The sequence below is a fragment of the Equus asinus genome, chromosome 14, assembly GCF_041296235.1.
Source record: "Equus asinus isolate D_3611 breed Donkey chromosome 14, EquAss-T2T_v2, whole genome shotgun sequence".
NCBI lineage: Eukaryota > Metazoa > Chordata > Mammalia > Perissodactyla > Equidae > Equus > Equus asinus.
The window spans coordinates 16554008-16571412 of record NC_091803.1 but is presented as its reverse complement, the minus strand read 5'-3'; the positions used below and the strand labels follow the sequence as shown (position 1 = coordinate 16571412).

The 17405-nt window shown below is 48.0% G+C and overlaps 1 protein-coding gene across 6 annotated transcripts; it reads left to right on the top strand.

The window, feature by feature from the left end:
• Positions 1–4104: 4104 nt before the first annotated feature.
• Positions 4105–15039, top strand: RHBDD2 (rhomboid domain containing 2). 6 transcript variants are annotated; one of them, XM_070484424.1, is made up of 5 exons: positions 6006–6131; positions 6230–6388; positions 6460–6867; positions 11594–11744; positions 14064–15039. In XM_070484424.1, the coding sequence occupies exons 3-5, from the start codon at positions 6705–6707 to the stop codon at positions 14419–14421; spliced, it is 672 nt and encodes a 223-aa protein (XP_070340525.1). In that variant the 5' UTR covers positions 6006–6131; positions 6230–6388; positions 6460–6704; the 3' UTR covers positions 14422–15039. The 6 variants fall into 6 exon arrangements, with proteins under 6 accessions (XP_014705913.1, XP_044602976.1, XP_044602975.1 ...); XM_070484423.1 differs by having other exon boundaries at positions 6226–6388; XM_014850427.3 differs by lacking the exons at positions 6006–6131; positions 6230–6388 and adding an exon at positions 4105–4410.
• Positions 15040–17405: the final 2366 nt, after the last annotated feature.

The window sequence follows — 17405 nt, the reverse complement described above, 5'->3', positions numbered from 1 at the left end:
TTAAGCAGCCTTAAAAAGGAAGGCAATTCTGACACATGCTACAACACAGATGAACCTTAAAGACATTGTTAAGTAAAATAAATCAATCACAAAAAGACACTGATGTATGATGCCACTTATATAACGCCTCTAGGCTAGTCAAATTCATAGAAACAGAAAACAGAATGGTGATTGCCAGGGGCTGAGGGAGTGGGGAATGGGGAAGTTTTGTTTAACGGGTACAGAGTTTCAGTTTTACAAGATGAAAAGAGTTCCAGAGATGGACGGTGGTGATGGTGGCACAACCTTATGAATGTTCTTAATGCCACTGAACTGTACACTTAAAAATGGTTAAGATGGTAGATGTTATGCGTACTTTCCAAAAATAAAAAAATTGGGGGAATCCCCCCTCACAAATTCATAATATTACAGTTCTGGAGGTTAGAAGTCCAAAATGCGCGCTGGCCCCGTGGCCAAGTGGTTAAGTTCACGCGCTCCGCTTGGGCGGCCCAGGGTTTTGCTGGTTCGGATCCTGGGTGTGGACATGGCACCGCTCGTCAGGCCACGCTAAGGCAGTGTCCCACATGCCACAACTAGAAGGACCCACAACTAAAAAAAATGTACAACTACATACTGGGGTGGGGGGATTGAAGGGGAAACAAAAGAAGATTGGCAACAGATGTTAGCTCAGGTACCAATCTTTAAAAAAAGAAGAAGAAGTCCAAAATGAATTTTACAGGGCTAAAATCAAGGTGTTCACAGAGCTCTAGTCCTTCTAGACGGTCTAGGGAAGAATCTGTTTCCTTGTCTTTTCCAGCATCTAGAGGCTGTCTCATTCCTTGGCTGGTGGCCCTTGCCTCCATCTTCAAAGCACAGAGCTCCAACCTCTGCTTCTGTCATCACATCATCTTCCCTCCCTCTCACCCTCCTGGCTCCTTAAAAGGACTCTCATGATTCCATTGTACCCACTCAGATAATCCAGGATAATCTCCCCATCTCAAGACCCTTAACAATCACACCTGCGAACTCCCTTTTGCTACATAAGGTAACATATACGTAGGTTCCAGGCATTAGGACATGGACATCTTTGGGGGCCACGATTCCATCTCCCACAGGGAGTGTAGGGTGATGAGATGAGGAAGATTAGCATGGAACAGAACACGCGGGATGGACCCAGGCTCATAAATTGTAACAAGAGCAGCAACACCTTCTGAGTTACTTAAAAACAAAACAAAACAACAACAACAACAAAACCCTACCTTCTGGGCAAAGAATGGGTTGGAGGTAGAGCTTGTCAACTGAAATAAAGAGTCTGGGTGATATTAGCGAAGGAGTTTATTCAATAATCAGCCTCAGAAATTTAACCCTGGGAAAGAAGTTCAACAGAGTGCTCCGATGGAACTGCTGCGAGGGATATGAGTTCAAGTGCAGCTAACATCTCTTTCACAAACGGTGCATGTGCAGGGAAAAGGAAAAAGAACTTACAACTGGATATCCTACATGTCCAAAAAGGGATAGGGCATATCTGGGTTTTCCTCTAGATTATACATTGAAGGTAACATAAACAAGAATTCCTTGGTTCTACATCAAACAAGTTCAGAGATGCTGAGGTTATCTATGAGTGGAGGGAGGCAAGGACCAGGGTCATTATTTATTCCCTCAATCTCCAAGAAATGCAGCTGTGGATGCAGGAGCTGGGTACTCTTTATCTCTTCCTGTTGCGGATGTCTCCAGCTGACGTCTTCCGAATGAGGCATGGTGTTGCAGGGTCATTCAGACACAGGCTGAAGATGGCCTGCACAGCTGCTGCACAGGACAGCGTGGATTTTATTGTACTGACTTCAAGCCTATGCAGTTTGCTTGCTAGATTCGGCTGTTGGACCAGGGAGAGGGGTCTCAAAAATCTGTCCAGAGGATGACAGTATTTGCTCATGGATTTGATCTCGAAATGTCCATACCATTGTGTGTGCACTCCCTGGGAAGTTACCTGTCCCCCAGATTCCAAGTCTGGCACGTGGAGAATCAGACACTCCCCAAGTAGGAAGAGGACGCCTGGTAAAACTGTAGAGTGGTGTCTCCGGGTAACATATTTGAGGCTGGAAATCTCTTTGTGGATCAAGGGTGAAGCAAATAGGACAAAGGTGATTCATAGTCCAGCGGTGCCATAACCCCATGCCCGCCTGCTGAAGAAGACTCTGCTTTGCTCATTCCAGTTCTCTATCCCCTGAGCTTAAGAGAGGGTTTTAGGGTTTTTTGGAGGCATAATTGGAAAAAATGAGGAAAGGGAAGCAGAATCAAAGACGGGAGACCATTAGGTGCTCTCTGCATTAGAGTACACGGTCCTTGGCTGCAGGCTCTGTAAAGTCACCACAGTGCTCACTCTGCAGGGAGAGCAAATTCAATTATCCACGACCCTCTGGTAAATAGAAAATGTATCAACACTCCATATGCATTTGTGTTTGTTTATGGAGCCTTAGAATTAAGGATCCAAAGAGACTTTAAAAGGCATCTACTTCCACCTCCAACCTATGCTCAAATATCTCTTCAATATTCTCATCAAGTCACCAGATAGCCTCTGCTTGCACACTTCTAGTATCAGGGAGATCACCACCCATCAAGGTTCCGTGGATGAACAACCCAAACTGTCAGAAAGTTCTTTCTTAAGTCAAGTGTGTCTTCCTGTCATTTCCGTCTTTTTGCCTCAGCTCTCCCCTTGGGGGTCACACAGAGTAGATCTACTGGCTCTCCTCAAGAAAAGCCCTTCAGACAGGTACAGCCAGGGGCCAGGACCCCGGAAGCTTCTTCAGGGAAGTCTCTGTGGTCCCTTTAATTGTTTCTCATCAGACATGATTTGAAGTCCCCTCTCCCCCTCCCAATCCTGGTCACTTTTTGTTGGACAAGCTCCAATTTTCTAGATCCTTTTTCAAAGAGTGTATCTGCAAGTAGACCCAGAACTCCTGGCATGGCCTGACTGGCACAGGGGAGATGAGACCAACACCCCGTTCCTCTCTCCAAGGCCCAGACTTCGGTTCCAGCAGCCCAAGTTCCCATTTGCTATTTTTGGCAGCGCCATCTCATTCCTGATTCATTCCTTGCTTCCTGTTGAGTAAAACCCTAATTAATTTTCGTGTCCACTGCTGCATCATAAGCCACATTAGTTTAAATGTGCGCAGTATTCATTTAAATATGTCCCATTGCTTTATATTCAGATCTGAAAAATTATGTGGTTATATTTCAGCACTAAACAGAAGAGTTCAAAAGAATCTCAGGTTCTCTTCCAGAGGTTCACGGGGACACAGGCACTGGCAGAACTACAGAGAGGAGGTCCGAGAACAATCTGAATGTCCAGCACAGAGAGTGAAGCATTTTTCGTTTGTCAGTAGTCTGTGCGGCCTCAAGTCAAATTTACATACAGGGAGTAGTAGGCACTATATTAGAGGGAAATAGTGAAAGGGGCAGAAAATTGGGACCTAGCAAAACCCGATTCGAATCCTAGTCCTACCACTTCCCACTGGTGGCCTTGGGCAAGTTTCCCCACCTTCTGGAGCATCTATAATAGGGGAAACAATATTCCAATTGTCTGCCTTAAACAGCTGTCCTCTCGCAAGGCACTTTTCAAATTCGAAATGCGGAAATAGACCTTGGTTATTAAGGTGAATACACATTTCTAACACTTTGCTGCCTTCAGTAGAGTCCCTCCCTCGTCTCCCGCCCCTTCATCTCCGATCCAGCCACCGAAGGCTGCCCCGGCTGGACCCAGCCAAATCCAGGTCACAGCAGCGAGGGGGTGGACCAGAGTTCTAATTCTGTCTTTGCCATTTAACTGAATTACCCAGGGACCTCCCCAGACCTCAGTTTCCTCATCGGTATAATGTGGATCAACACAGATAGTGGAGGTGTGTGTGTGTGAACGGGCTCCGTAAACCGCAAGGCACAATCAGCATTAGGCATCTACAGCGGAGACGATGAAATCCAAGCCCTACTCGCTAGAGCGGCACCCACCCGGGACGCCGGGGGACCCAAGGACTAGCTGCCAGGAGCCGCGGGGCCGATCCTTCACCGCCTACGCGCGGGGGAGGGCGATCAGCGCGACCGCATTGGGCAGCTCGCCGCGGGGCGGGGCCTCGGGGAGGCGGGGCTTCCGGCCGCCGCCTCCGCTGTTGCCAGGGGAGACAGCCGCAGGGAGGCGGAAGGAGCTGAGGACCGGCGGGTGGCGAGCGGGCGCGGGAGCCGGCGCCAGAGCGATGGCGGCCATGGCGGTCTCGGAGCCCGGGCTTCGCAGCTGGTCCCTGTGCCCCGAGGTGCCGTCCGCCACCTTCTTCACCGCGCTGCTCTCGCTGCTGGTGTCCGGGCCCCGCCTGTTCCTGCTGCAGCCGCCCCTGGCGCCCTCGGGCCTCTCGCTGCGGTCCGAGGCCCTGCGCAACTGGCAAGGTGAGCAGGGGCGGGGCCGGGGTGCCAGCCCTCTTCCCCCGACCTCGCCGGGCCCCGGGCTCCGGACCCCCAGTACCCGCGCCATCAGGCCTCGCCCCCAACCTCTCCGTCCATCGTTCTCCTCATCCGGAGGACCAGCCCCATAGTCCACGTCTTTGTCTCTCCAGAGCCCCGTCGTCGTCGTCACCGTAATCCTTCCCCACCCGAATTTGTTCCCTTCCCTGTCTCCACACAAGGCCCCCACATCCATTCGCTAGCGAACTGGTTTCGTTCACCCATGCTCACTCTCCAAGGAGAAGGATTTTTGTTCTCCCCCCTTCCTTGTCACAAACACACCCACGTCTGCTTTAGGGCCTAACCCCCACTGGAAAAAATTTCTCGCGCCTTCGTGAAGACGCTTAAGCCTTATCTGTAGTTCCCCCTCTAAGCATCTTAGGGTTTAGAATTTCTTCTGCTTCCTCCGTTGGTATCTTAATCCTGACTCCGATTCCCAGCTCATGGGAGGAGGGGGTATCTTGTGCCTTTGGGAGAGGTGCTTGTTTTCTCAGGGAGAGAAATTTTACAGACCGATTAAGTATAAATATCCGCTCATAAAAGACATTCCTAGTCTCTGTTTCTTCCCCATTTTCTGGGGAAGAAAATGGGAAATGTGTATAGCTCTTGCTGTTTTGCAAAGCACACTCACCTGCTTTAATCTCATTCAGTTCTCACGATGATCCCATGACGTAGGCTTTGTTATTGCCCATTATTTAGATGAAAGTGAGGCTTAATGCGAAGAGTCTCAGAGCTGTTCAGTCATACAATTGGACGGGAACCCAGATTTTTCTTTTTATTGTGTGATGTTTTGGAACTGGAGCCTTGGGGTATGTAATCCTCGAATCATGTAGAGTTGCTGCTAGAATCTTCACATTTATACTTGGAATTTTGGTTTTGGAAGTACTCAACAAGTGGTCGAGTACTCTCAGACAATGAAGGCTTATAGAGATGGCCTGACTGAGTATATGCTTCACAGCCTGCCTCCCTGCTCAAATCTAAAACTCCCCCCACCCCCGTACACACAGCACATCTGTCCTCATAGACAGATGCAAATGCCAGCCTAAACTGAGCTCTCTTTTTTTTTTTTCTTACTTCACAGCTTCTCTGAGTGTGGGGTTCATGGGCATGTGAGTATCGGACTCATAAGAGACCTTTGAAGGCCTCAAGTGTAGTCCTCTTACTTTACAAGGAGGAGACTGAAGCCAACAGGGCCGGTGGCTTGCTTGAGCTCAGCCAGCTTGGACGTAAGAGGGCCAGGAATCCCCTCCAAGCCTTGAGGCTCTCAGGTCCAGTGTAACTGCTGCTTCACTGGTCCATCTCCTTCAGTTTAGTGTTTTGACCTGCAGGGATGTAAAAGTACGTAAGAGATGACTGCTTCTCGAAAAATAGAAATGAGAGTGTTTGCTGTCTTACTCCACGGAAACATTGCTCTACCTGTAAGAGTGGATGAGCACTTTCAAGGAAGACTTCTGAGTTCTATATCGATATTATTAGTGATAGTTTTGTAATCTTTATAGGCGCAAAATAATTCATGGTCCCTTTTTTCTTCCTCTGAACAGCCACTATGGAAGGAGAGGTCAGGATTACAGCCGAGGAGACTGGCACAAAGAGTGTTAAGTGACACCCACTCAGTCCACCCTGAAGCTGTTACAATTAATTAACCCTCAAACTGTCTGGTGAGATAGGTCAGTATTAAAACCAAAAAAAGGGTTGTAAAGCACATTGTAAATTCAAAGACCATCCCATGCTAAAAAGTGTTATTTTTTTCCCATATGGAAGCCAGTCACTGATAAGACTTGCTCCAGGTCCGGGAAAGACCAAGAGTTAGATATTCACACCTCTACTTTGAGTCCTGGGTCCTTCATTGTTGCCTCCCACTGCTTGTCATGGCTCCTGACTGATTTTCACTGGCACTGAGAGCCAACGACTGCCCCCTTCCTAGGTGGGTTGTAACCTGGCTTTCCCTCCTTGGAGCAGCCCACCATCAGGCCTCTAACGCAGCTCCCTCTACAGTTTACAGGCTGGTGACCTACATCTTTGTCTATGAGAATCCAGTCTCCCTGCTCTGTGGTGCTATCATCATCTGGCGCTTTGCTGGCAATTTTGAGAGAACCGTGGGCACTGTCCGCCACTGCTTCTTCACCGTGATCTTCGCCATCTTCTCCGCTATCATCTTCCTGTCGTTTGAAGCTGTGTCATCACTGTCAAAGCTGGGGGAGGTGGAGGATGCCAGAGGTTTCACTCCAGTGGCTTTTGCCATGCTGGGAGTCAACTCTGTCCGCTCTCGGGTGAGGAGGGCCCTGGTGTTTGGCATGGTCGTGCCCTCAATGCTGGTGCCGTGGCTCCTGCTGTGTGCCTCCTGGCTCATTCCCCAGACCTCATTCCTCAGTAATGTCTGTGGACTTGGAATTGGGCTAACGTGTATCCTTTCTAGAAGGGAATTGTAGAAGGATAACGTGCCAAAGGGTAAACCAAGTTGGAGGGTCTCAGGAGTGAAGTAGACAGAGCTGTGGGCTCAGATGTAGGTTATCTGGGTTCTAGCTTCCGCTTTGAAAACCACGTGGCGTTGGGCTGGTCATTTCCCTTCTCTAGGCCAGAATTTCCTCATATGGAAAGTGTCAACAGAGCTATTTCCTCATGTCAGCTTAGCACTGTCAGTTAGTGAAATATTCTGATTTGGTTTTTTTCCTTGCAGACTGAGTTGTAAACCTGCATTTGACTAATTATGATAAGAATTTTCCTTGGAAGAATGTGAAGTACCCATGAACTGGAGATGTTCCATGAAAGGAATAGGAAACATGTTTGTTTATTCGTTTTTGTTTGATTTAGTCATTTTCTCAGAAAAAAAAATTTTTTAAGATAGGCTCTTACCATATGGGTGGTTAAAAGCTTAGGCTAAGCCTTACATCCCTTGTATAAATATTCTGGCAATGAGGGGGTGGGAATTCTAAAATACAATGTGGGTTACTTTTTAAACGTCAGAATTGATAATGTCAGGGGTTGGACAAGGTACGTTCCTAAAATCTCTTTCAATTTGTGATTCTGTAAGCTATTAGAGTAGGTAGTGTGTAAATACACATTGATAACATTGCTCTTCTTTATCTTATTTTTCAATTTTGATTTCATTTATTTTAAACCTTTTTTTCTACTATGAAAATTTAAAACTATAAACTCGTCTGTAAGTACTACTTTAGTTGCATCCCACAAATTTTATAAGTTGTGTTTTCATTATCACTCAGTTAAAAGTATTTTCTAGTTTTCCTTGGGATTTCTTCTTTGATACAAGGATTATTTATAAATGAGTTGCTTAATTTGTAAGTGTGTGGTGACTTACCAGATTTCTTTTTGTCATTGATTTCTAATTTCAATTCAAGTGTCAAAGAACATTCTTTGTAAGACTGCAGTCTTTTTACGTTGTTTCTGGCGCAGTATTGGTATATCTTGGTGAATGTTCTGTGTGTAGTTGGAGAGAATGTGCCTTCTGCAGCTCATAGGTATAATGTTTAACATATGTCAGTTAGGTCAAGGTGTTGATGTATTCAAGCCTTATAACTTGCTCTATCAATTACTGAGAGGACTGTCAAGATCTCCAGCTAAAATTGTGGATTTGTCTATTTTTTCCTTTCAGTTCTTCTCAGTGTTTACTTCAGGTGTTTGGAACCTCTGTTATTGGATGCATACACATTTAGGATTGTTATGTCATCTTAATGAATTCACCCTTTATCGTTACGAAATTGCCCCTTTTACTCTGATAATAGTCTTTGCCCTAAAGTCTTCATTGTCTGATATTAATATAGTTACTCCAGCTTTCTTAAAATTAGGATTTACATGGTATATATTTTTCCATTCTTGTGTTTTTAACATGTTTGTGTCTTTATATTTAAAGCATATTGCTGGTAGGTGGCATATAGTTGGTCCTTCAATCTGGCAATCTCTGCCTTGTAAATGGCATGTTTAGCCCATTTACATTTAGTGTAATTATTGATATGGTTGAAGTTAAGTCTCCCAGCTTGGTGTTTGTTTTTAATTTGTCCCACATGTTCTTTGTTCCTTTTTATCTCCTTTCCTGCCTTCAGTTTGCATGTTTTTTTAGTATTTCATTTTATCTTCTCTGTTTGCTTATTAACTGTTCCTCTTTGTTTTATTTTGTAGTGGTTGCTGTAGAGTTTATAATATGCATTTTTAGTTTATCACAGACAACGTTCAGATAATATAACACTTTGTATATAATGTAAGAATCTCATAGCATTGTTTTTCCATTTTTCTTCTTTCCATCCTTTGTGTTATTGTTGTCATACATTGTATTTTCACATATATTTTAAGCCTCACGATACATTGCTATTACTTTTGTCTTAAACAGTCAATTATATGTTTTTTAATTAAAAAGCAACATTTATCCACATATTTACCATTTCTAGTTCTACTCTTTCTTTTGTGTAGATCCAAGTTTCCATCTGGTATCATTTTCCTAAAGCCTGAAGAACTTTCTTTAGCATTTCTTGTACAGTGGGTATGCTGGTGTCAACTTCTCTCAGTTTTTGGTTCCCTGAAAATGCCTTTATTTCACTAAATAGAGAATTCTAGCCTTCTGTGATCTCCTTTCACTTTTAAGATGTTGTTTCTAATGAGAAATCACTAGTCGTTTTTATTGTTTCCCATTATTTATTGTTTTTCTCTGGCTCCTTTCACAATTTTTTCTTTTATCATTGGTTTTCAGCTATTTAATTGTCATGTGCCTTAGGGTGGTTTTCTTTGTGTTTACCTTGCTTGGAGTTCATTGATCTTGAATCTGTAAGTTTAGTTTTTATCGAATCTGAAAAAAACAATTATTATTTCTTTGAGTATTTTTTCTATTCTCTTTTTCTCTTCTTCTTTTAGGATGCTAGTTACACATATGTTAGACTACTCGATATTCTTCAGTGGGTCACTGAGGCTCTCTTTATGTTTTATTTTTTAGCTTCTTTCTCCTCTGCATTTCAGTTTGTATAATTTCTATCACACTGCCGTCAAGTTCAATGATCTTTCCTTCTGCAGTGTCTACTCTGCTGTTAAACCCATCCAGTTTTTTATTTCTCATGTATGTTTTAGCTCAAGAGGTTCCATTTGGTTCTTTTTTATAGTTTTCATTTCCGTATTGAGATTCTTTATCTGTTCCTTCATGATGTTTGTGTTTTCCTTTAAACACGTATACTTACACCTTTATAATAGCTGTTTTAAATTACTTCTCTATTGATGCCATCATCTCTCTCATTTCTGGATCCGTTTCTTTTGACCGTTTTCTTCCTGATTATAGACCACATTTTCTTGTTTTGTCACTTGTCTTGTAATTTTTTATTTGATGCTAGACGTTGTGAATTCTATGTTATTGAGGGCTGAGTTTTTTTGTTTTCATTTAAAGAGTGTTTTGGGTGTGTGTGTGTGATACGCAGTTAATGTACTTGTTAAGGCATTGCCTTTTTGGAGGTCTCTTCTGAATGCCCCGGGTGTTCAGTGAGGTCTCTTTACTCTGTCTGGTTAGAATGTGAGTGTGTCGCTCCCCTGAGTGAGCTCCAGTAGTTGTTAGGCTTACAGCTCCTTGATAGTTGTTATTTCCTAAGTAGCTATTCTTTGCTAGGCTTGAGGAGTCTCCCCCTACGTGTGTGCATGTTAGTATTCAGCCAAAGTCTCAGAACCCCTGTGCACATTTCTGGAGCTCCTTCTCTGAGCAGCTCACTCTTCTCCATTACTCTGACCTGTAAATCCCAGGCACTTTTGCCTCTCTGAATTCTGTCTCTCCAGCTCAGCAAAAAATGCTATACTCTGCTTTGATTCCCCTTCCTGTGCTGTAGTTAGGAAAGTGCCTCCAGGCAGAAACCCAGCTTGATCTTGAGGCTCAGTTCATTTGTTTCCCTTTTCTTAGGTATCACAGTCTGGCAGTGTTTGTTGTCCAATATTTATAAAATATTATAGTTAGTTATGGTGGGAGGACTAGTCTAGAATTATTACTTCTTCGGAATCAGAATCAGAACATATTCTTGAGCTCATTCTGAAGTCATCAGCCGTGACAACTTTTGACTTCCTTATAGCATTGGGTATCACCTGGAATCAACATTTGGAAATATACTGCCCTCCCTGAAAGAATTTAGAAATATGCAGGGGCATCTTTGGTTATCTCATGACTAATGAGATGCTACTGCCATTTAGTGGCTGGTGGCCAGGTGCTAAATGTCCCACAATGAGTGACACAGTCTAGACTAGCAAAGAATTGTCTTGCTAAAATGCCAGTAGCATTCCAGTTGGGAACACTGCTTCCAGGAACAGCTTTCTCTTGCGCTTCCCTACAGCCTTCTCTCCACCACCACTCCCCTTCCAGCTATTGCTATTCACAAGGTAGGTTCAGCGTACACACCACTTCCTTAGATAAAGAAAGCCTTCTCACTCTCCCTAAACTAGGTTAGGATCCCCAACATGGTCTTCCATAGATAAGCTTTTGCTTATCCCCACTTATTCTACCCCAGTTACTGATTCCTTGTCTGGAACTTATTACTTATTCCTTAGTTTCTGGTATACGCTAGATGGTCTATAGATATTTGTTGGAAGGATGGATGGACGGATGCAGGCTGAATCTTTGACTTCTTAGGCGGTGGTGGGTTGACACAAGTCAGATGACCAGAGTGCCATCACGTCATGGGGGCTGGTGACAGTGTAAGACTAATGCTGCCAGAGCGGCCCTCATGAAGCTCATTTGGCCACATTGAGGCAAAGTGCCTTCTATTTGGGACAAAAAGTGCAAAATGTTGTCAGTCCTCCTGAGAAGGTATTAGGACAGCCTCCTGCCTCATCCCACTGCAAGGACCAAGGTGTGTGCTGCCTCATGACTGTGCTTGCAGGGATTAGAGCAGCTCAGGAGAGAGGCTGGGTTGGCATGGGGGAAGGTGAAGTGTTAGCACCTCTCTGCCCTTCCCTCTTGCTGGGTCATATTCCCTCTGAGGTACGGTGGATGGAAACTCAACTCTTGGTTTCCCCTGAGCTTGAAGCTTCAGTCCGAGTTTCTGTGGAAGGAGCGCCAGTGGCCCTGCAGAATAAATGGGGGACTTGTGTTCTTCTGTGGGGAGTATTCAGCCCTCCCTTTGGCTGCCTCCAGTTTCCCTTAACGTGCCGACCTCAGATGGCCTCACTTACTGCTATTCCATCGACCTCTCAGAGCGAGTGGCACTGAAGCTCGACCAGAAGTTCCCCTTTAGCCTGATGAGGAGGATTTCGGTGTTCAAGTACGTCTCGGGCTCTTCAGCGGAAAGAAGGGCAGCCCACAGCCGCAAGTAAGTTCCGGAACTCTTAAATCTTATTCTTAAAGCGCTTTTAGGGCCTGTAGAGGCTGTGACTGGTTCAGTGTCATCGGGGAAAAGAGTAGAGTTTGGGCAGCCCTGGGCCCGGAAAATCTATGTGCAGATGTCTTCTGAGCACTCTAGATTCTGCCCACCTGCATGTGGAGTAGGCACCGAGCAGGAATGGGAGAGGGAAGGCATCTGAAGCGCTTGTGCGTAATCCTGAGTGACTTGTGGCAGACTGGGAGCGAGTGGCCCTGTGCCGCGTCCTTCCTGGCTCTCAGCACTGACAGGCACTCCGTGCACATCAGATTGGGCTCCGGCCTGTGGCACTGGTAAGCAGCACAGACAGGCCACACGGCTGACCAAGTGCCTTGGGAAGTGGCACAGCTGGGCCTGAGAGAGCGGTTTGCTTGGCCACCCAGCAAGAGGAGGTGAGGTTTACTGTTTTCCAGTCCAGGCTCATTAACTCTCAATGGAAAGTGCTAGGCACGTGGCCAGAGCTCATGTAGCCTCACTCCTTCCTTTTAGAGAGGAGGCCCAACGAGGACAAGAGTCCTTCTCCAGGTAACAGAGAAGCAGGAGAGCCAGTCTCGAGCCAAGCCTCCTGCTTCCATGTCCTCCCCGCTCCCTGTCCACTGTTCCACACTGCCGGCCTCTCATGTCCTTCCCTGGTTTTTGTCCATGCTGAGTCTCCACAGCGAAGGAGGTTTTCTTTTCTTCACCAGTCCGTCCCAGAGAAAGGACTCGCTGTGAAGTCAGGATGCTCTCGGCAGCCCTTTTGGCCTGCAGCCAGCGGTGGAGTCAATGCTGCCCTCCGTGCTGGCCTGCATGCAGGGTTTTGATTGAATTGGATGTTGCTCCTTGTAGCCAATTTCAGCTGATGGGTGCTCCCAGCCCTCACTGGCTCAGGCCCTTTGACCCTTTCTCAAGGCAGGGACGGGTACTGGGAAAATAGACATGCAGACTCACCCATTGTGCCTTGGGCCGGTCCTTCCTAGAGGCTAAATGTGTGGGAGGCGGTTTAGTTTAGAATTAGTGTAGTGTGGCCTTTTGGCTTTTCATTGTTCTCACAGAATCTAGAGAGGACGTAAGGGGTCCACGATACAAACTCCCACCCTGTGAAGGAAACCCCTCTAAAACAGCCGAGGGTGGTCACCTGGCCTTAATTCACCCCCGCTGGTGACGGGCCTCACTCTCCAGGGGGCCCCTGCTGAGAAAGTTCTTCCACACTGAGTGCAGTCGCTTCTGTGTAACTGTGACACGTGGTACCATGTCTGATCCTGCTTCACCATAACATGCAGATGTAGGGTAGGTGATGGCCCTCTCAGCTCCTTCCGTGTTCCTCACGTGCTGTGGTGTTCAAGCCCTCGTTATCCTGGCCCGCTCAAGGCACTTGGAACAGAACATGATGTTCCAGAAGGCCTGAGGATGGGACACAGGCAGTGTTACAACACATGTTTGTTTTGTTGATTGACAGGCTATCTGGACAGCTTCAATTCCCTGGAGGCTCTTGTCGAGCTTCTGGGTAAGCCCAAACCTCTATGTTTTTAAAAATCCCCGGAGCGCTGTTAGAGTGTCCTGTATATGTACTTAAGCAGCAGATTTGTAAGGTCAGGTTTTAATTGAAAGCTGTACAGGGTCAGTCCAGTCAGCCAACAGAAACATCAGTGGTGTTCACTCATTCTCCATATTTGGAACTTTGCACAAAAGTTCGGAGGATAAACCCTTAGAATGTGTCTCCATTCATAGTTTTAGTCACATGTGTCTGTGGTGGGATCTTTAACCTCAGCACAGGCAGCCCCCCGACGTCTGTCGTGTCGGCTCCTGCCAGCCAGGACTTGGAGCTGTGACTCTTCATTTCTGAATTCACAGGTAGAAAGTCTCACCGTGGTCACAGCCTGGGCCCAAGCCCTGTGTTATGCCACTAGGGCCCCTGCCCTCGCACCCACAGAGGTGGATCCATTCTCATTGGGTAGAATTGCTGAGCCAGCCACCAACACACTGACGCTGTGACCTGGTCCCCATTGCCTCCTCCAGGTTACAAACTGCTGTGTGTAGGTTCCACGTCAGGTGGTCTGCTGCTGGCCGGGGGGTGGGCCCTGCGCTCTCTGGGCATCTGTTTTCTGATCAGTTGAGATTAGCCTTTTTCCCCACTTGATCCTTACAGCTTGTTCCAGAAAATGCCCAAAGCATGTTGTAACATAAAGCAGTACAGCGACCCCAAGCTTTTCTCACGTGGAACGACAGCTGGGGGTGCTGTGCCTTGGCATGACTAGCTGAATGACCGTTTTCTCTCCTGTTCCTTTCCAGGCTGAACCCTGTACCTGGCTCCTACCCCTCGCAGAGTGGCCACCCTCACCTGACCCCGAGCCACCCTGTCGCCCAGATGCAGCATGCCAGTGGCCAGAAACTAGCCTCCTGGCCAGCCTGTGCTCCTGGGCACATGCCCAGCCTGCCTCCATACCAGCCTGCCTCCGGCCTGTGTTACGTGCAGAACCACTTTGGCACAGTCCCTAACTCCTCTGGTGTCTACCCGGCTTCTGCGGGTGCCTCCCTGGGGGTCCAGCCCCCCGCCCCCCTCAACTGCCCTGGCACAGTGTATTCTGGGGCCCTGGCCGCTCCAGTGGCTGCAGGCTCCAAGGAGTGCTCGAGAGTCCTGATCCCCTGACAGGGAGTTTCCAGGGGAGCTGTCTCACGTCTTGGCCTTCTGAAGAAGGTCCTCTCTGAGCTAAGATTTTCTTGACAGTTATTTATTGAACACCTCTGTATGCCAGGCTCTGTCTTGAGTATTTTGATATGTGTCCCTATTTCAGTCTCATTCATCCTCACGATGCCTTTGTGAAGTACCGTTTATTGCCCCAGTTTACAGATGCAGAAAGCGAGGCACTCTGATTACATAATGTCAGGTAGCCCTGTGGTGGCACAGCTGGAGTTCTTGGAGAGCTCTTCCCACCCGCTGTCCTGCCCCTCAGAGGACACCTGGGAGAAGAGGACTTTGGTTGTCAGTGGCTGCCAGTAGTTAATTCCAGCTCTGTACTTCCTTCCTGCCATTGTGCATAATGCTCTTGGTTATATAGTGTCCGTGTGTCTGTGTCTGCCCTTCAGGAGCTCTAGCTGGTGTGCTCAGCAGTCTCCAGGCCTGTGTAGTGTTTCTCCCCCGCAGTGACCTCCCCACCTGGACTTCTGCCCCAGAAGCGGTGAGACAGGCCCCTGTGAGCCGCAGCAGCATGCTGATGGGTCCTTAGTGTTGATGACCTTTGTATAAAGAAACAGCGTCGAACCTGCCCTCGGTGTGTCGTCTCTCTGTGGTCTGGCTGGGGAGTGAAGAGAGTGTGATTTGGGCAGTGGTGATGTGGAGAGTGTTGGCCAAGAGGAGAGGTGTGTCAGGGTTGAGTCCGGCAAACGGCCTCCGCCCAGTGGGGATCTGACGTGGGGAGTGAGGCGCACAGATGCTGAGCTGAAAGGGCAACAGGAAGCTGTGGCAGCCCTAACATGGGCAGCAGCAGGAAGCCACCACTGCCCCTAGGGAACAGGGCTGTTCCCAGAGCTCCAAGCTGGTCCCGCCACGAGAAGGGCTGCCTGGCAGGACATTATGCCAAGGAGTGGCACGGGTGCTGGCAGCAATGGCACCTGAGGCAAGGGTCAGGGAGAAGCTCTCTGGCTCCCTCTGCCTGTCATCTGATCTACCGCCAAGGTCTTCCACTGGCCAAACGAACCAGAAGCCCAGTGGCAAGTGAGCCCAGGAAATGGAGCTTGGGGAGGTTGGCCCCCCTGATGGAGGGCAGGACAAGGACGGGAATGTGACTGAGCCGACAGGCACCTGACCAGCCTGAGGAGAGCTCATGCCTTTTGATCAGCCATCGGCTGGAAGTCCTCACAGTGGGCTCACGTCGAGAGAGCATGCCAACTTGCAGGTGTTTTCACAGACATCCCAACACACGGCCTTCACTTGCTCCAGTAGCTGAATGGCCTACTCTGGGCTGGCTTTTTGATGGGTCTTGGGTATTAAAGGTGACTAAGACACACAATCTCCCCAGCCTGGGGAGGGTGGGGCAGTGACAGGCCCAGTGGGGTGGGGGATGAGGCTTAGAGAGTGACTCCTGAGCTGGATTGTGAAGCAGGATTTGCCAGCCACAGAGCTGGGGGCCCAATCTGCAGCTGAGATTCATCTTCAGTCACAGAACAAGTCTGGGAGGGCCTGGCCTGGGGTCTCTGACCACAGCCACACCTGACACCTCTCCTATATTGTCACTTGGTGAGCATAGGCTGCTGTGTCTCCCTTAGACATTTTCCCTTCACTCCAGTCCCAGGCCTCTACCCAGAAACAGGTGAGAGGGCTATCCACTCCCAGTATGGCAGAGTCACATCCCTTGTGTCTGGCCTCCCTGCGTGGGCTGTCTGGCCGGAGCTGCAGAGGCCATGGGCTGTGGGGATGGTCAGGCTGGTAGGCCCTCTGCCAGGTCCCTGAGTAGCAGAGCCATGAGGGGCCTCCGGGGGTTCAGTCCAGTCATCTCCTCCACCCCTCTTTCACTAACGGGGTACCAGGGAGGCAGGAGGGGTCTGGCAGGGCAGCCAGGAGCAGCTCCTGACTCGGGTATCTGCAGCAACTGCCTCTCTGACACTGGTGAGTCTTATTCTGGTGGTTCCTCTGGACTTTCCTTGGTCTGGCCGTAGCTGGCAGCCTGGAGCCAGGTCAGAGGGGGATGCTTCTCCCCACAAGAGGCATGTTAGAGGACATGGAGGGGATCCCAAGCCCTCCCCCATTTGCCTGTCAATCATCCACTAGTGTGTCCCACTGAGTGTGTGCCAAGCCTCAGGCTGGGGCTAGGGACTGAGATGAAAGTATGCTTCAGGAGCACAGAGAACTCCAACACAGGGCTGGCGCTCAATAAATATTTGCTAATGAATGAATGAACAGGTGATGCCCGCCCTTGGGGAGCTCAGTCTAGGGGGAAAATGGAGAAATAAAGAATTGTAATTTAGCAATGCTTTTCAGGGGCTCAGAGTGTTGCCACCCAAGGGGCATTGTCTGCTCGCTGCAAGACATGCCAATAGGAGGCAAGGTGCTAGGAGAGAAAGGGTTTTTTATTACAGCTTGCTAGCAAGAGGGAAGATGGCCGACTTATGTCTGAAAGAACCATCTTATAGAACAAAGACTTACAGGCCAGTTATACATGGGGCTGGTCTCCAAGTGAGGGAGGTGGCTGGTCCGAGTGGGACCTCCATCTGATCTGCCAGTGGGGAAAGACATCTGGTCTTAGTTCCTGATAGTCTTTTGTTTTACTGGATATGCATCAGGGACCCTGGGATGCCCTATGCCCTGATCTTTCAGTTGTCATTGATGATGGCTGTCAGCACAGACTCTGCCCCGGGTCATCACATTCCTAAAGAACTCAAAAGAACAAAGTTAGCAACTTATAGCAGCTGGAAGAGACCATAAAACCCACAAGAGCCTGTAAATCCCTCAAAGACAGACCCTTACTTATCTGGGCAAATTAAAGCAAAGATTCAAAGGGGCTGGTGAGCCTGGGTTAGTTAATCAGAAGTCATTCAAAGGTACAGTATGGTTTCTTTTCTACAGTATGGCTTCCCTTATGTCAACCTTGTGTTGAGCAGGTATCAAGAGGAGGCCCCAGCCCAGTTAAGAGACTT

Coding starts and splice junctions, on each gene's coding strand:
- RHBDD2 (XM_014850427.3), top strand. CDS start 4,224: ATGGCGGCCATGGCGGTCTCGGAGCCCGGGCTTCGCAGCTGGTCCCTG. Junction 4,411..6,459: donor GGCCCTGCGCAACTGGCAAG/GTGAGCAGGGGC, acceptor CTCCCTCTACAG/TTTACAGGCTGGTGACCTAC. Junction 11,745..14,063: donor AGGGCAGCCCACAGCCGCAA/GTAAGTTCCGGA, acceptor GTTCCTTTCCAG/GCTGAACCCTGTACCTGGCT.